Source organism: Scyliorhinus canicula, chromosome 18, assembly GCF_902713615.1.
Source record: "Scyliorhinus canicula chromosome 18, sScyCan1.1, whole genome shotgun sequence".
Taxonomy (NCBI): domain Eukaryota; kingdom Metazoa; phylum Chordata; class Chondrichthyes; order Carcharhiniformes; family Scyliorhinidae; genus Scyliorhinus; species Scyliorhinus canicula.
This window is the reverse complement of record NC_052163.1, coordinates 55,862,308-55,883,749: the sequence shown is the minus strand read 5'-3', so window position 1 is coordinate 55,883,749 and position 21,442 is coordinate 55,862,308. Positions and strand designations below refer to the sequence as shown.

The window sequence follows — 21,442 nt, the reverse complement described above, 5'->3', positions numbered from 1 at the left end:
AACACTGCACTGGCACCTGTTCGGGTACACAGAGGGAGAATTCAGAATGTCCAATTCACCTAACAGCACATCTTTTGGACGGTGCAGCACTGCTGCCTCACAGCTCCAGGGGCCCAGGTTCGATTGCGGCCTTGTGTGACTGTGCTGAGTTAGCACATTCTCCCTGTGTCTGCGTGAGTTTCCTCCGGGTGTTCCGGTTTCCTTTCACCATCCAAAGATGTGCAGTTTAGGTGGATTGGCCGTGCTGAAATTGCCCCTTAAGTGTTCAAATGATGTGCAGATGAGGTAGGTTACAGGGTTGTGGGCAAGCAGGCTGAGGAAGGGTGCTCTTTCAGGGGGTCGGTGCAGACTAGATGGACCGAATGACCTCCTTCTGCACTGCAGGGATGCTATGATTGTAGTTGGTACTTGAAAACGCAATTAAGGTAAATGCAACAATATTTATAAAAGTGGTCAAATATCATGTGATCAAATCAAATCTCCAGGAACATACCAAATCGGATTTAGCAAACACCTGAATTTGTTTTCGGTTTTTCATTTGACTATTGCTGAGCATATATACATTTTACGTAACTTGTTTCCATCTATTTTGAAATTACCTTTCACAAAGCAAGTACAAGCAATAGATCACTTTAAATAGCGTGACAGTGTTGAATGCACAAATGCTGGTTTGGGGAGATTAAGATTGTGCAGATTTGTGAATGCAGCGTTGCCTGGTTTCGATGTGCGTGGATCGGATTTCCATCCCCTTAACCCCTGCAAGCCCAGGCTGCTTCCAACAGGAAGTAGGAGAGAGAGAGGAGGTTTGAGCTGCACTCATGGAGGGGAGAGAGCTGCAGGCGCCGGTCAAAGCCAACAGGACGGTGCTGATTACGCGAGTGGAGAGTTTCAGCGCCGCTCACCACCTGCACAGGTAAATGAACGGATCGCTGCGGGGGGGGAGGGCTCACAGCACCTGAAATATTGCAGCCTTTTCGGCATCTGGAATGGTGTCACCGAGAGGAAACCGGGTGAATAATATTCAGGAGCAGGACGTGAGTAAACATTGGACAGGAGTCCAGCCCAGTTATCCCTATTCCAAGATGCGCGGATTGATTGCATTTTAGGATCTATTCACTGTGTAAACTGAACTGGGAGGAAGACTACAAGTCCCAGAGACACTCTGCACAGAGCTTGCGTGCAGGATGTTGATTTTTTGCTGCTTTCAGTTGGAAACTTCTTTCAGATCCCCTGAATTCAGCCTCACCAAGATCAGAACAAAAGATTGGTTTTCTCAGTGTTCACGCACTAGTCCCACTTCATTATAGTTGATCACAGAGAGTGAACACCCATTAACAACGAGCGTACTGTAGTGACAGTGAAGCGGGGATAGATAATGATTTGAATTAGTCATGGTCGCTCTGTCGTGTTTCTGAATCACTGACAACAAGTACTTGTATCAAAGAGGAGTTTATTCACCAGCTGAGCAGGCGCTCCAGGGAAGAACTTATATCTTCCTGTCACGTGACCTCTCTTGCCGCTGCCTCATCAGTTATGTAAGAAGTCTTACAACACCAGGTTAAAGTCCAACAGGTTTGTTTCAAACACGAGCTTTCGGAGCACTGCGAAGCTCGTGTTTGAAACAAACCTGTTGGACTTTAACCTGGTGTTGTAAGACTTCTTACTGTGCTCACCCCAGTCCAACACTGGCATCTCCACATCGTCAGTTATGGGGAGGGATTTGTGGTGAATGTGTAACCACTATAATTCACACTGTACATTACTGTGTCCCTGTGGGCTCCATCTGTCAGCTCTGCCGACAGGGGGAGATGAGCATGTACAGGGCTCCGCACTCGGCTCCACCCCCTTCAGGAAGTACTGTATAAGTGCTGCGGTCATGCAAGTCCACCCTCAGTTCAGCATAGTCGCAGACAGGCTCAATTGTAAGCCGATTAAAGCCACAGTTTACTCCAACTCATGTCTCTGGTTGAATTGATGGTCGCATCAATTTAATCGGCTTAAAGAACTACTATGGAATCAGCCCTCAAACCTGACCGACTGGAACTCGATCCGTAGAAGCAAAGGAAATTGTTTTGCATTGGCTTCGGTGCTTCAAGGCCTACCTGGCTATGTCGACGACCTCCTCTGTTACAGATGAACAGACACTCAGTCTCCTCCGCGCACGGGTGAGCCATCGTATTTCTACTCAACTTAATGAAGCTGACTTATACTGAGGCCCTCGCGATGCTCGACTGCCTGTACGTGCGGCCCGTGAATGAAGTCTACGTGCGACACATCTTCACGACTCGTCGCCAGCGCCCTGGGGAGTCGCTGGAGGACTATCTACGTGACCTCAAAGCCCGAGCATGTGACTGTAACTTCCAGGCCATGACAGCCTCTCAGCACATGGAACTCGCCGTCCGAGATGTGTACGTTGCGGGGGTCCGATCGAATTATGTGCGACAGCGGCTTCTTGAGAAAGGGGCCCAAGACCTGGAGGACACGGTAAAACTGGCGAACTCGTTAGAGGTCGTTTTCCAAAGCCTCACTGTGATCCCGGCCGATCACGCAACCCCATCGTGGACCCCCTGGCCAAAGACTGCCCCAGGCCTGCGCCGCGCATCCATCCACCCACCACGGAGGACTATCGTGCCATTTTTGCGGCCAGCCCCAACACCCCCGACAGCAATGTCCGGCCCGCAACGTGACCTGCAGCAGCTGCGGGCAAAAAGGGCACTTCGCTAAGGTCTGCCTGGCCAAATCCAAAAACTCGAACCCCAACTCAAACACTCACTCCTCCGACCCTCAGGCTTGCAGACCCCGTAATGTGGCAGCGTGTCTGCCGACTCCGCCTCTGCACAACATGTGCGACTCACGGGGGCTGCCATCTTGGTTATCCTCCCCCACGTGCGATCAACGGGGGCCTCCATCTTGGCCATCACCCGCTACCCAACTCGAACAGTCATCGCGGGGCCACTCCAGCACCGCCGACCACGCCGCCGTCTACCCTCAACTCAACGCCATCACCTTGGACCAGTCACGGCCCAAGCACCTCATCAGCTCCATGATGGCCGTCCGGATCAACGGCCACGAGACATCGTGCCTCTTCGACTCCGGGAGCACCGAGAGCTTCGTTCACCCTGACTTGGTAAGCGCTGTTCGCTCCCGGTATTCCCAACGCGGCAAACAATCTCTCTCGCCTCGGGGTTGCACTCAGTCCAAATACAAAGGCGGTCCTCAGCGACTCTAATGATGCAAGGCGACAGTTACACGAATTTCAAATTGTACGTGCTCCCAGACCTCTGCGCTCTGCTCCTCCTAGAACTGGATTTCCAGTGTAACCTCAGGAGTCTCACACTCAGCTTCGGCGGACCCCTGCCCCCACTCACTATATGCAGCCTAGCAACCGTGAAAGTCGACCCCTCCTCACTCTTCGCTAACCTCACCGCCAACTGCAAGAGAGTGGCAACTCGTAGCAGGAGGTATAGCCTGCAGCACAGGGTGTTCATCAGATCTGAAGTCTGGTGCCTATTGCATGAAGGAGTCTTAAAGGCCAGCAACAGCCCCTGGAGAGCCCCTGGCACCTTGATGCATACCCCTTCCCCCGGATTGCGGACATGGTAAACCAGATCGCACACTACCACGTGTTCTCCACAGTGGATCTGAAGTCCACATACCATCAGCTCCCAATCCGCCCGGATGGCCGCCACTACACGGCGTTCAAGGCAGATGGCCGCCTCTTCCATTTCCTCTGGGTCCCCTTTGGTGTCACAAACGGGGTTTCGGTGTTCCAAAGAGCAATGGACCGAATGATGGGCCAGTACAGGCTGCGGGCCACTTTCCCGCATCAGGATTTACCGGCTAACCCCCCCCCCCCCCCCCCCCCACTGTAGGCAGCAGTTCTAACCACTGCACCAGCATGCCGCCCGCAATGGCATTTCAAGTGCTCATCTAAACACTTCTTAAATCACAGAAAAATACAATGCAGAAAAGGCCCATTGAGTTTGCAGCACCACATGAAAGGCATCTGATCTGCCAATCCTAATTCCATTTGCTAGCACTTGTCCCATAGCCTTGAATGTCATGATGTGCCACGTGCTCATCCAGATACTTTTTTTAGTGGATGTGAGGCAATCCACCTCCTTCACCCTCTCAGGCTGTGCATTCCAGACCATCACCACCCTCAGTGTAAAAAAAGCTTTTCCTCAAATCCGCCCCTCACCTTGAACGTGTGTCACCTCATAACCAACCCTTCAACTAAGGGAAACAGCTGTTCCCTGTCCATGATCTCATAACCTTAAGCATCTCAATCAAGTTGCCCCCCCACCCCCCTCAGTCTTCTCTGCTCCAGCGAAAACAACCCAACCCCATCCAACCTCTCTTCATAACTTAAATGTTCCATCTCGGGCAACATCCTGGTGAAACGCCTCTGTGCCCGCTCCAGTGCAATCACACCCTTCTTACAATGTGGCGACCAGAACTGCACACAGTACTCCAGCTGTGGCCTCACCAATGTTCTATATAACTTCAATGTGACTTCCTTGCTTTTGTAATCTGTGCCACGATCGATAAAGGTAATTGGACCGTATGCCTTTTTCACCACCCTATTAACCTGGCCTTCTGCCTTTAGAAATCTATTTACAAACGTGCCAAGGTCTCTTTATTCCTTAGGACTTCCCAGTATGGTGCCATTCATTGAATATTTCCTTGTCAAATTGCTCCTTCCAAAGTGTAACACCTCACAATTTTCAGGATTAATTTCCATCTGCCACTTTTCTGCCCATTTGACTATCCCGTGTATATCTTCCTGTCACCCAAGATTCGGTCTCACTGTTAATCACCCTATCTTTGTGTCACCAGCAAACTTACTGATCCTACCTCCCACCACATAGTCATCTAAGTTATTTATATAAATGGCAAATAATAGGGGACCCAGCACAAATCCCTGTGGTATGCCATTGGACACAGGCTTCCCATTACTAAAGCAGTCATCTGTCATCTCCCTCTGTCTCCTACAGTTCAGCCAGCTTTGAAGCCACCTTAGCAAGTTCCCCTGAATCCCATGTGCATTTGCCTTCACTATAAGGCTCCCATGTGGGACGTTGTCAAATGCTTTGCTGAAATCCATGTAATCTACATCAACTGCACTACCCTCATCTACACACTAGGTCACATGCTCAAAAAATTCAATCAAATTTGTTCGGCATGATCTCCCTCTGGCAAATGCTAACTAATCCTGTTCAAACCTAGCCTCTCCAAATGGAGATAGATTCTCTCCTTCAGAATTTTCTCCATTAGTTTCCCCACCACTGACGTGAGACACATTGGTCTGTAGTTTCCTGGCTTAACTATTTTCTTAAATAGTGGGACCACATTCACAGTTCTCCAGTCTCTTGCACCTCTCTTTTATGGCTCGAGAAGAATTGAAAATTTGGATCAAGGCTTCTGCAATCCCCTCCCTCGCCTCCCACAGCAAACTGGGACACAATTCCGAACCTGGAGATTTCTCCACTTTTAACACCTCCAATACCTTGTCCCTCCCTCTGACAACTTGCTCAAAACGTCAGAGTCTCTCTCCCCGAGTTCCATATTGTAGCTATCTGAGATGGCCACCTGCAAAGGACAATGTGAATCATGGCCAACCCAGGACTCAGACAGATACAGAGCTTCTGTGTATTTGAAATGCAGGTGGCTAGACCTGATCGAAACGCCCGCTCGTTTGCATTCTAATGGCCCATCTCCCCAGAAGATATCGATACAGCCACAGGCTGATCGGCGCCACTCCCTTTACTCAGAGAGCCCAACTGCCAAGGTCAATGACCACTAAGGACCCGCCCAGCCACCAAGGCACCGCCCCTTTATTGGCCAAAATCGAAGGCAGTGCTCGAAGCCTGTTGAATTATTGGATCCAAGATTAAGGACCGCCTCAAAGAGTGCGAAACTCAGAAGGATAAAAAGGGACACAGCCATGTGTTCGGTCTCTTTTGAACCCGGCCTGTGCCAGCCTCCTTTGAATCCGGCCTGTGCCAGCCGAACTGCAGCATAACGACCAGACAGCCAAGTTCAAGACCAACGATTGCTACCTGATGGATGAGCCCAGCGGAGACAGAGCCACTTCTTCAAACCAGTCACGTGATCAATATAAAGGCCTTACCCACTTGCATAGTGCTGGTCGCCTGAAGTTAAGTATAGGTTATTGTAGTCGATAGGTGTAGTTTAACTTGTAATATGTTGTGCTTGCATGTTGAAGAACCCTTGTGTGTCAATAAACCATCTTTGAACTTGAACTGACTAACTGGTTGTGTGATCATTTGACCGATATATGGGAAAGCCTTGTGGTTCAGTAAGAGAAATAGAAACACCCACAGTATTGGCGACGCTGTTGGGACATAGCATCATATCATAAAAAGAGCCTCAGTATCATATTGACGACTCTAAAGCGCAACATTATTATACTATTCCATTAAATCGGCAATAATATCTGCCCCCTCATTCTCTTGGGTGAAGATAGATGTGAAATATTCATTTAACACCCTACCAATGTCCTCTGGCTCCACCCACAGATTCCCCCCTTGTTCGTTAATGGGCCCTATTTTTTTCCCTAGTTATCTTCTTCCCATTGATATACTTATAATAATAAAAATAATCTTTATTAGTGCCACAAGTATGCTCACATTAACACTGCAATGAAGTTACTGTGACAATCCCCTTTGGCTACAATTATTCTATCTTGACATTTTCTTTACTTTTACCAGCGAGAGATTTCTCATATCCCCTCTTTGCTTTCTTAAGCTCCATCCTGCACTTTCTGTACTCCACGAATGCCCTGTTGATTTTCTTCCCTTAGACTTATTAAAAGCCTGTCTCCTCCTTCTCATTGTATCTTGAATTTCTCTGGTCATCCATGATTCCCTAGGCTTGTTACTCTTTTCTATTATCCTAGAGGAAACATGTTGGGACTGTACCCTCCCCATTTGCTCTTTGAACTCCCCCCACTGCTCTTCTGTAGATCTCCCTACCAGTAACTTGTTCCAACGTACCTTGGAACAAAGTCTGCTCTTCCCCAATCCAAGACCTTTTTCTGCAATTTGTCTATTTCCTTGTCCATACAAAATTAAATTGCACCATGTTGTGGTCTCTATCACTAAAATGCTCCCCACCATCACATCACATCAACCACCTGTCTGGCTTCATTGCCCAGAATTAGGTCCAGCACTGTCTCATCCCTTGTTGGACCCTCCCCATGTTGAGCTAAAAAGTTCTCTTGTGTACATTTTATTAACTCTGCTCCATCTAAGCCCTTAACACAATGACTGCTTAATTAATAGTGCAATGCCTCCCCCTCTTTTGCCCCCTCCCCTGTCCCTCCTGAAGATTCTGTATCCCGGGACGTTAAGCTGCCAATCCTATCCCACCCTCAACCATGTCTCCGTGATAGCTACTATATCATAATTCCAAGTGTCAACCCTCGCCCTTTCCTCATCCGTTTTACCTTTAACACACCAGGCATTGTCTGAAACTGATCCAATCTCTCTCCTTTAATCTGTATACTGGTAAATCCAGTCCTTACATGCAATAGCATCTTAGATACCTCCTAAGTAATGTTCTGACACATTGTTTTACATTGAAACTCTGCACTCTGACTCTCATAACAGCAGCTTGGATTTTAAATAGCACTTTAAATTTTTTTTTATAGTGCCCAATTATTTTTTCCAATTAAGGGGCAATTTAAGTGTGGCCAATCCACCTATCCTGCACATTTTTGGGGTTGTGGGGGTGAAAACCACACAAACACGGGGAGAATGTGCAAACTCCACATGGACAGTGACCCAGGGCCGGGATCCTTTAAATAGCACTTTTAACATACGCCGGGATTCTCCGTTGCAGGTCCGCCCCGCTACCGCTGCCAGCGACGACAAAGAATTTGGCGCACCAACAAATCTTCTGTTCACTGCAGCGGAATGGGAGATTCCCGCTGCTGTGAACGGATGGAGAATTCCGCCCTTCCTAACCCGCCCTTCGTAAAATACCCCAAAGCACTTTACAGGAGCATTATTAAAGAAACAATTAAGAATGAGTAATGTAAGAAGATATTGGGACAGACGAACAAAAGTGTGCACTATTTTAAGGAGTGAATTAAATGAGGAAACAAGAGGCAGTGAAGTTGAGAGGTTTGGGGAATTACAGGGCTTCGGGCCTAGACCAGGGGTAAGCAGCCTTAATGACAAGAAAAAACATTTTATTTTAGAAGTAATAAAAAACACAATGAATGGAATCTTTTGCCCTCCCTCACTGTGTGTTTGCCAGGGGGAAGGGGCGAGTTCCCCACTACCTTCCCACTTCCACTTTGATTATGTGGGGCAATCAGAATGAGAGGTCATAGTTTCAGGATAGGGGGTAGCAGATTTAAAACTGAGATGAGGAGAAATTACTTCTCTCAAAGGGCCATGAATCTGTCGAATTCACTACCCCAGAGTGCAGTGGGTGACAGGACATTGAGTAAATTTAAGGAGGAAATAGACAGATATTTAATTAGTCATGGATGGAAGGGTGATGGAGAATGGTCACAAAAGTGGAAATGAGACCACGAGGGGATCAGCCATGATCGTATTGAATAGTGGAGCAGACTTGAGGTACGGAATTGCCTACTCCTATTCTTATATTCTGCTGTAATATCTTCATTCCTGTACAGGGAATGACACCAGTTAAATTTGGAAATCATGGAGTCGGTGACCAACTTGCCCTTCCCCTCCAAAGCTTTGCTAAACCAGTATCTCATCGAGAGACTTAGTCGCAAATTCCATGCAATGACATGAAGTTGCATTACCTACAAAATAGGCTTGAACATCATCTGTATTTGAATTTTTAATGGCATGAGAAATCTCAGATAGTTCCAAATATCCTCTCTGGCACTGAAAAATTATACTTTACGAATGTGGGGCGGGATTCTCCCCTACCCGGCGGGGCGGGGGGTCCCGGCGTAGCGGAGTGGCGCCAATGGCTCCAGCGTCGGGCCTCCCCAAAGATGCGGAATTTAGGGGCCAAGCCCTCACATTGAGGGGCTAGGCCCGCGCCAGAGTGGTTGGCGCCACGCGGACTGGCGCCAAAACCGGCGCCAATGGCCTTTGACGCCCGCCGGCCGTGTCGGGGCTGGCCGAAAGGAGGTTGATGAATGAGGAGCACACCACGACCCTGTTAGAGCATGGACCACATGGTCCATATCTGAAGATTGTGTAATTTCATAGCTGATGCCTAGTACTCAGTCTTGATCTCATGTGCGCAGGGTCATTATTGCGTACATTTCTGTAGTTTCCAGTACACGTGATCCAGAATAAATGGATAAAACAGGCCCTCTAATAATGCAAAGCCTGTTTTTTGTGTCGTAGAGTCGTAGAGTTTTACAGCACAGAAAGAGGCCCTTTGGCCGAATTGAACAAATGTGTTTTTATTCCCAATCCTCATACAGTGCATAGGTGATGTCGTGGGTGGTATCCCTGCCTCTGAGGCAAAAGTTCTGGGTCTCAGTCCCACTCCCAGACTTTACTGACCATGAATAATGCATTCCAAGCATGGCCAGTCAGGTTGGATATTGTGTGAAGATACATCTTCTAATATGCCGGAGAGTTCCTGGTCAGCCATGTTTTCTGCACAATGGCACCCCTCAAACTACAGCCTCTGGTGACAGGCTGGTGTAGCTATGGAAACAGACATCAAATGTGCTTTGTCTGTCTCATGCATCACTACAACACAGGAAGCTTCGAACCATAATCTATACTGTTTGTTACCAATAAGGCAACACGCAAAAAGGGAAGAAGTTACATTTCTCATGCTGTCAGGACATCCCAAAATGCTTACTCTACTCATAAGAATATACAAAATATGAGCAGAAGTCTTGATCCCCCGTGCCTGACCCATCATTCGGTGCGATCATGGCCGGTGTGTCCGTGTTGAGTTCCATATTCTCCATCTGCTCCCGATAACCTTTGATTTCCGCTTCCAACAAGAGGTTAACTGCGTGACAATTTGCGCAAATTTGAGATGGGAAGATGCATAGTACATCAATGTGTACAGATGTATAATCAATACAATGTGTCCAGCATGATATTTACAATACTTGTTTTGAGAATCCGATTACCCATTTGCAACATATTTTCCAGCAACTGCTTGAATGCTGAAGAAAACAAAAGAATCTATGGAAAATGCAACAATCCTAATGGCCATGGTCATAACTACAAAGGTCGGTGATGGACATACTGCTTATTGCTGTAAAAATGTGATCAAATGGAATGCATTATATAGTAACACCAGTGCCTCGTAAACACCTATTCGTCGAGTTGCTTACTGTGCCCTGGAGAGCAGAATTTCTCAAAACCGAATGAAGTCCACTTCTGCAGTTTAGTAGCTATGTTTGGGTGCTTCTGCATGACACGTAATGCAGGACCTTGCTGGAGTTGTTACCTGCAAACTGAATTTGGGCTCTGTTCTATGTGCCACCATTGATTTGTTAGTGGCTCTTTCATGATTCCTCACACTCAGAAGGTGCAACACGTTCCCCACAAGGGAAAGGAGAGAAGGGAAAAACAGCTGTTGAACCAGAGATTCAAATAGACGTTCAGGTCTATAGTTTTCAAAAGGCCCTTCAATTATGTCTTTGTATAGCAGGATTTTTTTTTCCTTTCTGTGGAACAAAAGCAGAAAGGAAACGATGTTGAATTCTATTGAGGGTGAAACCCCATAGCTTGAAAAGCCCATTATTAAGGCCCTGAGTCAGGTGGTGCAGAAAGGTTACTATAGGACTGTGTGAGATGAAAGATAGGCTGACCTCACGCAGGCTCTCCTAAACTATATGATTTCTAATGCTCAATGCTTTATCAGTATTCATCAGCAGTATCAGAAATGTCCCACATCTGACGCAATGATTTGTTGTTTCTTTTTGGTATTGTGGATAAACTGTGCTTGAATAACACCAACTGAAAATCGCTCTTTTACACAAGAAAAGATCACACGTCAAGACCAACAGAAATATTGTAGGGTGGAGCATTGAACGCAGGTTTCTTTTATGGGACCAAATGTGCCAAGTCAGCCTGAATTTTTAATCCGTGAGACGAGTGTAGATGGCGGACCCGGAAGTGGGTGCAAAGCGCACTTTGGGCCGCAGTTGGCGCCAGAACGTGATTTCACACTGGCTGGCCAATTAACGGAAGACAGGGTTGGACTCTCCGGTCCCCCAGCCACGTGGAACTGAGCCATTCTTTGGCGGCGGAATTCGATCTGGCCGCTGCTTGTCAATGGTATTTCCCGTGGAACCACCCTATGCTACCGGAAAACCCATGGGCGGCGATGGGCTGCCAGTGTGAGAAGAGAATCCCAACGAATGGAGAATTCTGGCCACAGTGTGAAACGCGTACTAGGAAAGGATGTCCGCTGCCGGGGAGAATGGGCGCTGAGAAAAAGCAGAGTACGGACCCAGCCTCTTAATGTGCTCCAGTCGGGGAGTTTTGCTGGGGGGGGGGGGGGGGGTGGCGGCAGGGGGTGTGCAGCAACCCTTAATGGGTTAAATGGCCTGCTTGATTTTTGGTGGGCCGCTTCTGACTCTCGCTTGCGTCCACTGACCAGAATGTTGCGTGAGTATGCTGCTGTGTCGGGACATGGGCCCAACATCTTTTCACGCAATTTCACGTGCTTCTAGCTAAGGCGGGCACCCACCATCGCAATGCAAAATTCTGACCTTCGTCTCTACTCTTCATTTATTTCATATTTTATAAAAGAACAATTTCACAACAACAACTTGCATTTCCTCTAGTTAGTATCCTCAGCCCAACCACCTTTCAGCTGCTTCATCAATGACCTTCCTTCCATCATAAAGGCAGAAGTGGGAATGTTCGCTGATGACTGCACAATGTTCAGCACCATTAGCGACTCCTCCGATACTGAAGCTGTCCATGTGTAAATGCAGCAAGACTTGGACAGTATCCAGGCTTGGACTGACCAGCGACAAGGAACTTTTGCACCACGCAAGTGCCAGGCAATGACTATGTCCAACAACAGAGGATCTAGCCATTGCTCCATGACATTCAATGACATTACCATTGCTGCATCCCCCACTATTAACATCCTGGGGGTTACCATTGACCAGAAACTGAATTGGACTAAATTATGATTCTGAACCAGACCCCAACAGTGGCTAGGATACTGGACTGAGAATCCAACAGGTTTATTTTGATTTTTTTAAGACTGTGAGGATAGGATGCCTCACTCCAGGAGTGATTTCATGTAAAATAGGGATATGGCATATTGAAACAAACTTTATTACTAACACAGTTTTAAAATATCTTGAACATCACTCAAGAAAATAACTTACAATTACCCCTTAAAAGGGTGGCACGGTGGTGCAGTGGTTAGCCTCATGGCGTTGAGGACCTGGGTGTGATTCTGGGTCACTGTCCAAGTGGGGTTTGCACATTCTCCCCATGTCCACGTGGGTCTCACCCCCACAATCAGCATGGTAGCATTGTGGATAGCACAATTGCTTCACAGCTCCAGGGTCCCAGGTTCGATTCCGGCTTGGGTCACTGTCTGTGCGGAGTCTGCACATCCTCCCCATGTGTGTGTGGATTTCCTCCGGGTGCTCCAGTTTCCTCCCACAGTCCAAAGATGTGCAGGTTAGGTGGATTGGCCATGCTAAATTGCCCTTAGTGTCCAAAATTGCCCTTAGTGTTGGGTGGGGTTACTTGGTTATGGGGACAGGGTGGAGGTGTTGACCTTGGGTGGGGTGCTCTTTCCGAGGGCCGGTGCAGACTCGATGGGCCGAATGGCCTCCTTCTGCACTGTAAATTCTATGATAATCTGAAGATGTGCATGGTAGGTGGATTGACAACGCAAAATTGCCCCTTAATTGAAAACAATGAATTGGGTACTTTAAATTTATATTTAAAAGACAATTACCCTTAAATAATGCTAATCAGAACAGTGGCACAATGACCCTTACCTGCTATCTTTACTTCCATTCAACTATTAAATACAGTTAGCACCCAGGAATACTTGCTGTACAGAGATGTTTGGATACTCCGCTTTGAGATCGATCTTTTGGCTGCTTCAAAGAAAGTCAGCCAACCCTGTCAGAACAATACAGGATCTGTCTGGCTGTATTTCTTCAGAAACTGCTCTTAACTTGTTTCAGCTTGCCTTCCAGCCGCAACACTAACTGAACTGTTTGGAAAAAAAACTATTAATATGTCAAAGGACAGAGCTGTGACTGACCTGTCAGATGCTTGACTCTATTCACATCCCAATCTGAACCCAAACTGAAACATCAACACCTCACTGCTTCAGCCCTTGTCTCCTCCCATTAGTTACATCATCCTGCCAAACTGAAACAAAAATATTTACTCCCCAGGGAACCCTCTTAATCCCAACACAAATCCATTAACCCAAGCTTTTACGATGCTTCAAGTGCACCTATGGCTCCCAAAAAGCCTTGCAAACCAGGATTTTTAAAACACTACTGCAGCAATCATACACACAATAACCCTAGATATTTAACCCTTATTGCATCAAATGCATATAGTCTGAAATTCCTACATTCATGACAACTAGCTATATAAATAATGTGATTACCAGAGCTGCCAAATGCTAGGAATCCTGCGGCGAGTAACTTGCCTCTTGACTGCCCAAAGCCTGTCCACTATCTACAAGGCACAAGTCAGGAGTGTAATATAATACTCTTCCCTTACCTGGATGAGTGCAACTCCAACAACACTCAAAAAGCTCGACACCATCCAGGACCCCCTTTTACAAACATTCAAACCCTCCACCACCAATGAACAGTAGCAGCCGTCTGTATCATCTACAAGATGCACTGCAGGTACTCGCAAAGGCTCCTTCGGCATCACCTTCCAAACCCATGACCACTACCATCTAGAAGGACAAGAGCAGCTGATATCTGGGAACCCCACCACCTGGAAGCTCTCCAGGTCATTCACCACCCCGACTTGGAAATATATCGCCGTTCCTTCAACGTCACTGGGTCAAATTCTTGAAATTCCATTCCTAACAGCATTGTGGGTGTACTTACACTTCAGGGACTGCAGCAATTCAAGAAGGGAGCTCACCACCACCTTCTCAAATGCAACCAGGGATGGGCAATAAATGCTGGCATAGCCAGTGACGCTCACATCCCGTAAATTAATTTAAGATAAATATAACATTGTTAACACAGCAAAATATCCCATGATACGTCACAAGAGCAAACTCAGACAAAATTTTACACTGACCCAAAGAAGGAAAGGTCAGCACAGGTGAACAAACGTTTGATCAAAGAGATAGGCCTGGATTTTCCGGCCCCGTCATGGCGGGAGTCGCCGTGGAATATTCGATGGCTCAGCCTGAAATGCCATTGTCTTTCGGCATGACCAGATGATCCCAGTGGCAGGCAGGGCCGGAAAATCCCATCCATGGGTTTGAAGGAGTATTGTAAAGAAGGAGAAAGAGGTGGAAAGGTTTAGGGATGGATTTCCAGATATTAGGCCATGGCCACCAAAAATAGGGTTAAGGAACTGGGAGATGCATAAGAGGCCAAAATGCCGCCTTTCACATTCCCATGACATCTTGGGCCAATTAATTTAAGTTAGAAGCACATACTTCATTAAAAATTCAGCCCAAGCATTCGACCTTTAGATCTGTATACACACCACCTGTTTGGAGAATAACATCAGTGCAGGAACTGGACCATGTGGAACTCCTCATCCTCACAGTTTATTGCTGACAGATATGTTTTAAGGCTTCCTCTATCACAAAAGAGTTGTAGCAGCTCCTAAGTCATAAGAAAACTGCATTTCAAAAAGCTGAAAATGCGGCATTTTTGCCAAACTAAACTTTGCTTCTTTAATTAATATGAATGGTTTTCAAGTTCCATCTCCGTAGCAATACAGGACAAATTTTGTGTGCGATACTTCTAACCTGGTGTGTTTGTGTTTTTCAGTGGAGGTGACCGTACGTGGCGAGGTGAGTGAGATGTTGTATTCTTGTTGGCAGCTGCCACTATGGCACGAGAAACATTTCAATCTGCTTGAGTCACAACCTGTCATCAGCCCAGCAACTTACATTGGCGACGGTTTAGTGGGGCCTACCCAACTATTTTTATTTTCCATACAAAATTATTGGTATTGACTCGGTCACATTAAAAGACAAGATTGCAATTGCCTTGGAGGAGGAGCGGTTTTGAAAGTAACGCTTCTCGATGGCTTGTCAGTCATTTAATGTCTCTGGGACAAGCTGCAATCTTCAAAGTAATGGCCTGGGGAAAGGGTGGGGGATCCCGACAACCCACTTGCCTCCAGTTAATTGGGAGCTTGTTAACAAGCTGGAGAGAGATGGGCCAAACGGTGAAGGATAAGATCAAATGGTGTGGTGCAAACCTATCGAGAGCACAATGGGGAAATATAATGAAGTTGCCAGTCAATTGAAGTGCTCGAAGAAAGAATTATTCAGAGGATCTTGAGTGGTGGCGCAAAGTTGCCATTACTTGAGCAGAGGAGGTCAAGTACCGTGGGCGGGATTCTCTGATCCTGAGGCTAAGTGTTGACGCCGTCATAAATGCCGCCGCGTTTCATGACGGCGTCAACATGCCCTCAGGAGCAGCGATTATGACCCCACAGGTGGCCAGCACGGCACTGGAGCGACACACACCGCTCCAGCTGCCGATGCCGGCGTCAAATGGGCGCCGTTGGTCTGCGCATGCACACTGCGACCAACGCCAATGCGCGCATGCGCAGTGGCTCCCGTCTCCGCGCCGGCCACGACGCAACATGGCATAGGGCTATAGGGGCTGGCGCGGAGCAAAAGAGGCCCTCAGCCTGAGAGGCCGGCCCACCGATTGGTAGGCCTCGATCGCAGGCAAGGTCACAGTGGAGGCCGCCCCCCGGGGTCGGACCCCCCTCCACCTTCACCAGGCTTCCCCAGGTGCATGCATGCCAAGGTCCCGTCAAGTAAGACGACACGTGGACGGTGCCGGTGGGACTCAAATTTTTTTGGCTGCCGCTCGGCCCATCCCGGGCAGAGAATCGCAGGGGGACCGCTCTACCACGCCAGCACCAATGGCTCCGATTCTCAGCTCTCCGGAGAATCGGCGGACTGGCGTCGGGGCGGCGTCCCGCCATTTGCGCCCGGCCCGGCGATTCCCCACCCCGATGTGGGCTGAGAGAATCTCGCCCCTTGTGCTTGACCAGTTTGGTCACTATGAGGTAACTGGTCTCCTGTTTCCCAGCCTGCCTTATTCTGTAAGCCGGCAGCAAGTCCAGTGCCACCTGCCTTTCAGGTGCCAGTTTCCACCACTAGGCAGTGGGTATGCAGTCTGAATGGGGAGGGCAGGATGTGTATGGAGGGGAGAGGTTAATTGGGCACCAATTTCACTGCCAATCCATTTAGGGGCTTGGCATATTAAAATAGCGCCACATCAGAGATGTGGCACAGACAACATCTGGGTGTCAGTTTCCCAGCCTAGATTGAAGATCCAGCCCAAAGTCACTATTGTAACGTAGCAGTCAATTTTAGTCCATGTGCTCAGTGCATGCATCGACAGAAGTGGTTATATGTAGCTCAAAGGGCAACACTCCACATCAAGCACAGGGATGTCCTGCATGAACCATAAATGTCTTTCTTTAGAAGAAAATAATACATAGAAAAGATAATTACGTTTGGATAGATAGAAAAAAAGTAACATTTAAATTGAAGTGATATAGTGAGAAATGAGAATGAGGAAAACCTCATGAGAATGAGAAACGTTAAGTGTGTAAATAAATTATTTTAATTTATAGTTTAGAATCACTTCAGCAATAAAGCTATGCTGAATCGTTTTGTAGATTTATTGCTATAATACCATTTACATTAATCTCAGTGATTGAACCATTATAAATGGCAGATGAAAGGATAGTGATTTCCGGCTTACTGTGGCGGTCAGAAGGTTCAGTTCTAGAAAGCGTTTTTTCACTTTAATGTGAATAAATTAATTTAAATGCAATTTTTCCCTTTCAAAACTTCTTTGGAATGAGAATTAGCAAATACAATGATAACTAATAGTGTAATGCAAAGACTATTCAGTGGAAGGGAATCATCATAGAATGAAAGTGTCCAATTCTTCGTTGCTGAGTGGTGAATCTAACTTTTCTAACTTTAATCTCTGATCCACCATTTCATGTGTATTTCAGGTCAATCCACTCACTGGGATGGTGATCAACATCACAGAACTGAAGGAGCATATGCAGGTGATGATAAAATTGAAGAAATCTAGTTGCTAAAACAAGTGAGCAATTCGCTCCGCCAGAAAAAATGTTAGGGAGAACTGTACCTGACATGCCCAGCCTGCCCGCCCTCTGCTTTGCCCCAAGGTTATTAAATTACTCTAACATAACTGTTGAGCATTTGATCCATAAACCCTTTAGGAAATTAAAAGGCGAACTATTCCTTTTATCTGTCAGTTTCATCAATATTGACTGCAGGTCCCTGCCTAATTTTTCTTTAACAGGAAGCCATCATGAAACCACTTGACCACAAGAATCTGGACAAAGATGTTCCGTACTTCACTAATGTTGTTAGGTGGGTATAATGCCTGTGTTTTGTGTAAAGAATTTGAAAGCATTAACTTCATGTGCAAATATGAAAGCAGAGGGGTGTCGAGGAGCGATTATAGGGCATGTTAATTGTCAGTGCCAGTGAATAGACCAGTTTTCCAGTTCCCATAATCCCACGGCTGCATCAAAGGCTGCGGTTATACTCCAGGTTTACACTTTGAAACCGGTAACCGTGAAGTGCAATTGGCAGATCCATGTCATTCTGAGGTCCATGGCAAAGGACATTTGTACATACCTGCCTGGATTCAGACCCCTGATCCGTAAGTAGCTCATTTTTAATGTTAAGGGTGTGGAGGGCAATATGTGCATTAAAACCAGTTAGAAGTAAGTCTCTGGTAAGTGTCCCAGGGTCCAGTGAGCACTTCCAATACCAGGCTGGAGTTATACCACGGACTGTAAACTCGAACCTGTGTGAAGTAGTCCCATGCAATGTGCTCTCACACTATTTAGTTTTGGTGTGCTTGGGGGTCTATTGTGATGTCCCTCCTGAGTTACATTGCTGCTACATATTGCTGTACATGTGAGGCTGTTCAAAATTCTTGCTAGTGACTCTAACATATTCCCAGGACAGGTTCAGCACGAAATAGTTGCAGTCAAGGTCGCAGTTTCGGTTTTCAGTCTTCCCAACATTTTACTTTCTCCTGCACCTGAGTTATGAGGAGAACTCATGTTAACTTTGAATATAGTATATGAAAACAGCTTTCATTTATATAGCACCCTTTCTGGACACTACAGGCCTCAAAGTGCTTTGCATGCAGGATCCAAAGTGCTTTGCAGCCAAAGAAGTATTTCTGAAGTTTAGCCACCATTGTAGTGTAGGAAATATAATCACCAGTTTGCACACAGCAATGTGTTAATGGCCAGGATGCTAGAGATAACTCCTCTGCCCCTCATTGAAACATTGCCATGGGATCTTTTGCATTCAGCTGAAGAGGCAGAAAAGGCTTCGCTTTAATGTCTCATCTGAAAAGCAGAAACCCCAATGGTGCAGCACTCTCAAAACTATTGCCCTGGACTGCCAGCCTTGATTATCATGCTCAATTCCTGGAGTGGGACTGGAACCCCTTGACTTCAAGGTGGGAGTGTAACCAACTGATGGCCAACAGATAAAACTCTGTGTTGATTTGAACAATATCCTAATTTTTCTTTCTGTCACAGAATTGTTATGGCGCAGAAGGAGGCCATTTGGGTCCATCATGTCTGCACCGGCAATCTTCTTTCTTGGACAAATGTGTTTTCATGTTGTATTCAAAACTGCATTTATGTTCATTTTGAATGTTGCACGATGCAATGATAAGGTGCTTTTACACTACAAGCTGAGCGTAGGTGCAAGGCGGTCTGGCTTGCCAGCAAACCTGAATGGATGCAACCCAGCTGTTTAGGCCCACTCTGAACCCACTGTGCACAAATACTACTGCAGTGGTGTAAATACACCCTTGAAAAGAAACCACTCAGCAGAATGAATTGGTGAGCAAATAATAGAATTGATTCTTTTATCTTTTTTTCTTAGTACTACTGAAAATGTAGCAATCTTCATCTGGGACAACCTTCAGAAACATCTCTCACCAAATCTCCTGTATGAAGTAAAGGTGTATGAAACGGACAAGAACATTGTTGTTTATCGTGGAGAATAGAACTCTTTGGGTTCTTGCAGTGTCGTGGTCTTCACGCACTGGCGTCATGTTGACTCACAATTTAATTGACCTCAGTGAAGTCCAGTGTAGCCTAGGTGAAATGTCGTTGCTGTATTTCCTGTTGATCTGCCAAACAAGTTACCACTGCATTCACAGATGACAAAGGCCCTTCAGCCCATTATAGTCCAAACGTACTTCATTTTGACATCCAAAAGTTGCTTAGCGGATTCCACTAATCTTTCAAGAAGTTTATTCTACATAAAATGAAATGAAAATCGCTTATTGTCACAAGTAGGCTTCAAATGAAGTTACTGTGAAAAGCCCCTAGTCGCCACATTCCGGCGCCTGTTCGAGGAGGCTGGTACGGGAATTGAACCGTGCTGCTGGCCTGCCTTGGTCTGCTTTAAAAGCCAGCTATTTAGCCCTGTGCTAAACAGCCCCTGATCACTTTATGTGTAAAGGAAAGTTTTTGTGATGTCAATCCCAAGTTTACAGGGTGGCACAGTGCTACTTCATAGTGCCAGGGACCTGGGTTCAATTCTGGCTTTTGGGTGACTGTGCGCAGTTTGCACATTCTCCCCGTGTCTGCTTGGATTTCCTCCGGGTGCTCCAGTTTCCTCCCACAGTCCAAAGATGTGCAGGTTAGGTGGATTGGCCATGTTAAATTGCCCCTTAGTATCCAAAAGGTTAGGCTGTTCTGGGGATAGGATGCAGGCGTGTGTAAGTGGGATACTCTTTTGGAGAGTTGGTGCTGACTTGATGGGCCGAATGGACTCCTGCACTCTAGTGATTCTGTGATTTGAATTCATGTCTCCTTGACCTAGTTTTGTAATTTAACTTAAAGCAACAATACCATGGGTGTCTATTGTCTAATCCAGGGGCCAATCTCTTTGCTTCCAGCATACAAAGGGACTATTTTGTTATTGTGGCACTCTGAAATCTTGGTATTACTAAAACAAAAGGATGAGAAATGCTTGGAAATTGAATTACTGCGATCCCTGACACCAATGTTTGGAATTTTGTTGCAAATGGGATTCACGTGCTAGAACTAAAAACGGGACACAATTTGGACAAAGATATCTGCAAATATTGCAATTAGTTTTGCACTAATAGCCCCAAAACCACTGGTACAAATGTCATGACCCCTGCGCTTTGCAAAAACCTACAATTTCATTTTGGGTGGCATTCCTTTAATACCAAAGTGAAACTGAGAAGTATTCTAAAAGGAGTGTAATTGGGCTTCTCAGCAAACATTTTAGTTCCAGGGTGGCATGGTGACGCAGCGGTTAGCACTACTGTCTCACGGCACTGAGGACCCGTGTTCGATCCCGGCTCTGCCGTTTGCATCAGTGAACTTCGGGTGAACGCAACTCAAAGCCAAACCTGAGTGGGAAGCGAGAGATCCCTACGTACCAGAGGCCAAGTTGGAAAGACTGTGTGATTGCAAAAGGTGCTACTCCTTTGCGAGAAGTAATGCGAGTCCTTGTAACTACGTGAGGCATATTTTGGTTGCATAAACTATAAAGATTATTATTATTTTTAAAATGAAAGTGAAATCTATTGTGTTATGCTTCTTCACCTAGCATAAGCTGCTTCCTTGATGTATGCTGTGACAAACGAAGGTTCAGACTTGGAGATAGGTTTAACACATTTATTGAACAGTTTACAATTCTCCTACTTGAGTTCGACTCTCCTGCTAATCTTGCTATAGTAACTCAGTCTAACTAACCAGTCTGCTCTAAGCCATGCGGTGAGTGTGATCTGCCATTGTGCTTCTCTCTCAGTGTCCCGCCTGTGGAAAGAGAAAGAGCATGTGCCCTGTCCTTTTATATGGGTTGCTCCCTTGTGATAGTGTCACCTCTGGGTGTCTTGACTGCCCATTGATCGTGTCCTATTCTATGTGTTCATTATGTCTACATGTCATGATGTCTCTGGTGCCCCCTCTAGTGTTTACTTAGTCTTAGTGTATTTACATTAACCCCTTGTGTATTTACAGTGATGCATATCACCACAAAATCATTCTGGTATTGATTAATATTTGAATCACATTGATTTTAATTGACTTGTTACAGCAAGAGTTTTAAAAAGTAAAATCTTATCCATCAGTTTTCTTCCTTTGAAAAAGTTAGCGGTCTCTATAGTGATTGTAACACAAAGAGCTGAATTCTCCGGTCCCCTGGCTGCCTGCTTCCCGATGGCATG

The 21,442-nt window shown here is 46.3% G+C and overlaps 1 protein-coding gene across 1 annotated transcript; it reads left to right on the top strand.

Moving 5' to 3' along the window:
- Nucleotides 1-744: 744 nt before the first annotated feature.
- Nucleotides 745-20,790, top strand: pts (6-pyruvoyltetrahydropterin synthase). Its single transcript, XM_038777129.1, has 6 exons — nucleotides 745-913; nucleotides 10,137-10,216; nucleotides 14,960-14,982; nucleotides 17,184-17,240; nucleotides 17,501-17,571; nucleotides 19,117-20,790. Exons 1-6 carry the CDS (start codon nucleotides 819-821, stop codon nucleotides 19,238-19,240), a joined length of 450 nt encoding a protein of 149 aa, XP_038633057.1. The 5' UTR covers nucleotides 745-818; the 3' UTR covers nucleotides 19,241-20,790.
- The last annotated feature ends 652 nt before the right edge of the window (nucleotides 20,791-21,442 follow it).

Coding starts and splice junctions, on each gene's coding strand:
- pts (XM_038777129.1), top strand. CDS start 819: ATGGAGGGGAGAGAGCTGCAGGCGCCGGTCAAAGCCAACAGGACGGTG. Junction 914..10,136: donor GCCGCTCACCACCTGCACAG/GTAAATGAACGG, acceptor CATATTTTCCAG/CAACTGCTTGAATGCTGAAG. Junction 14,983..17,183: donor AGGTGACCGTACGTGGCGAG/GTGAGTGAGATG, acceptor TGTGTATTTCAG/GTCAATCCACTCACTGGGAT.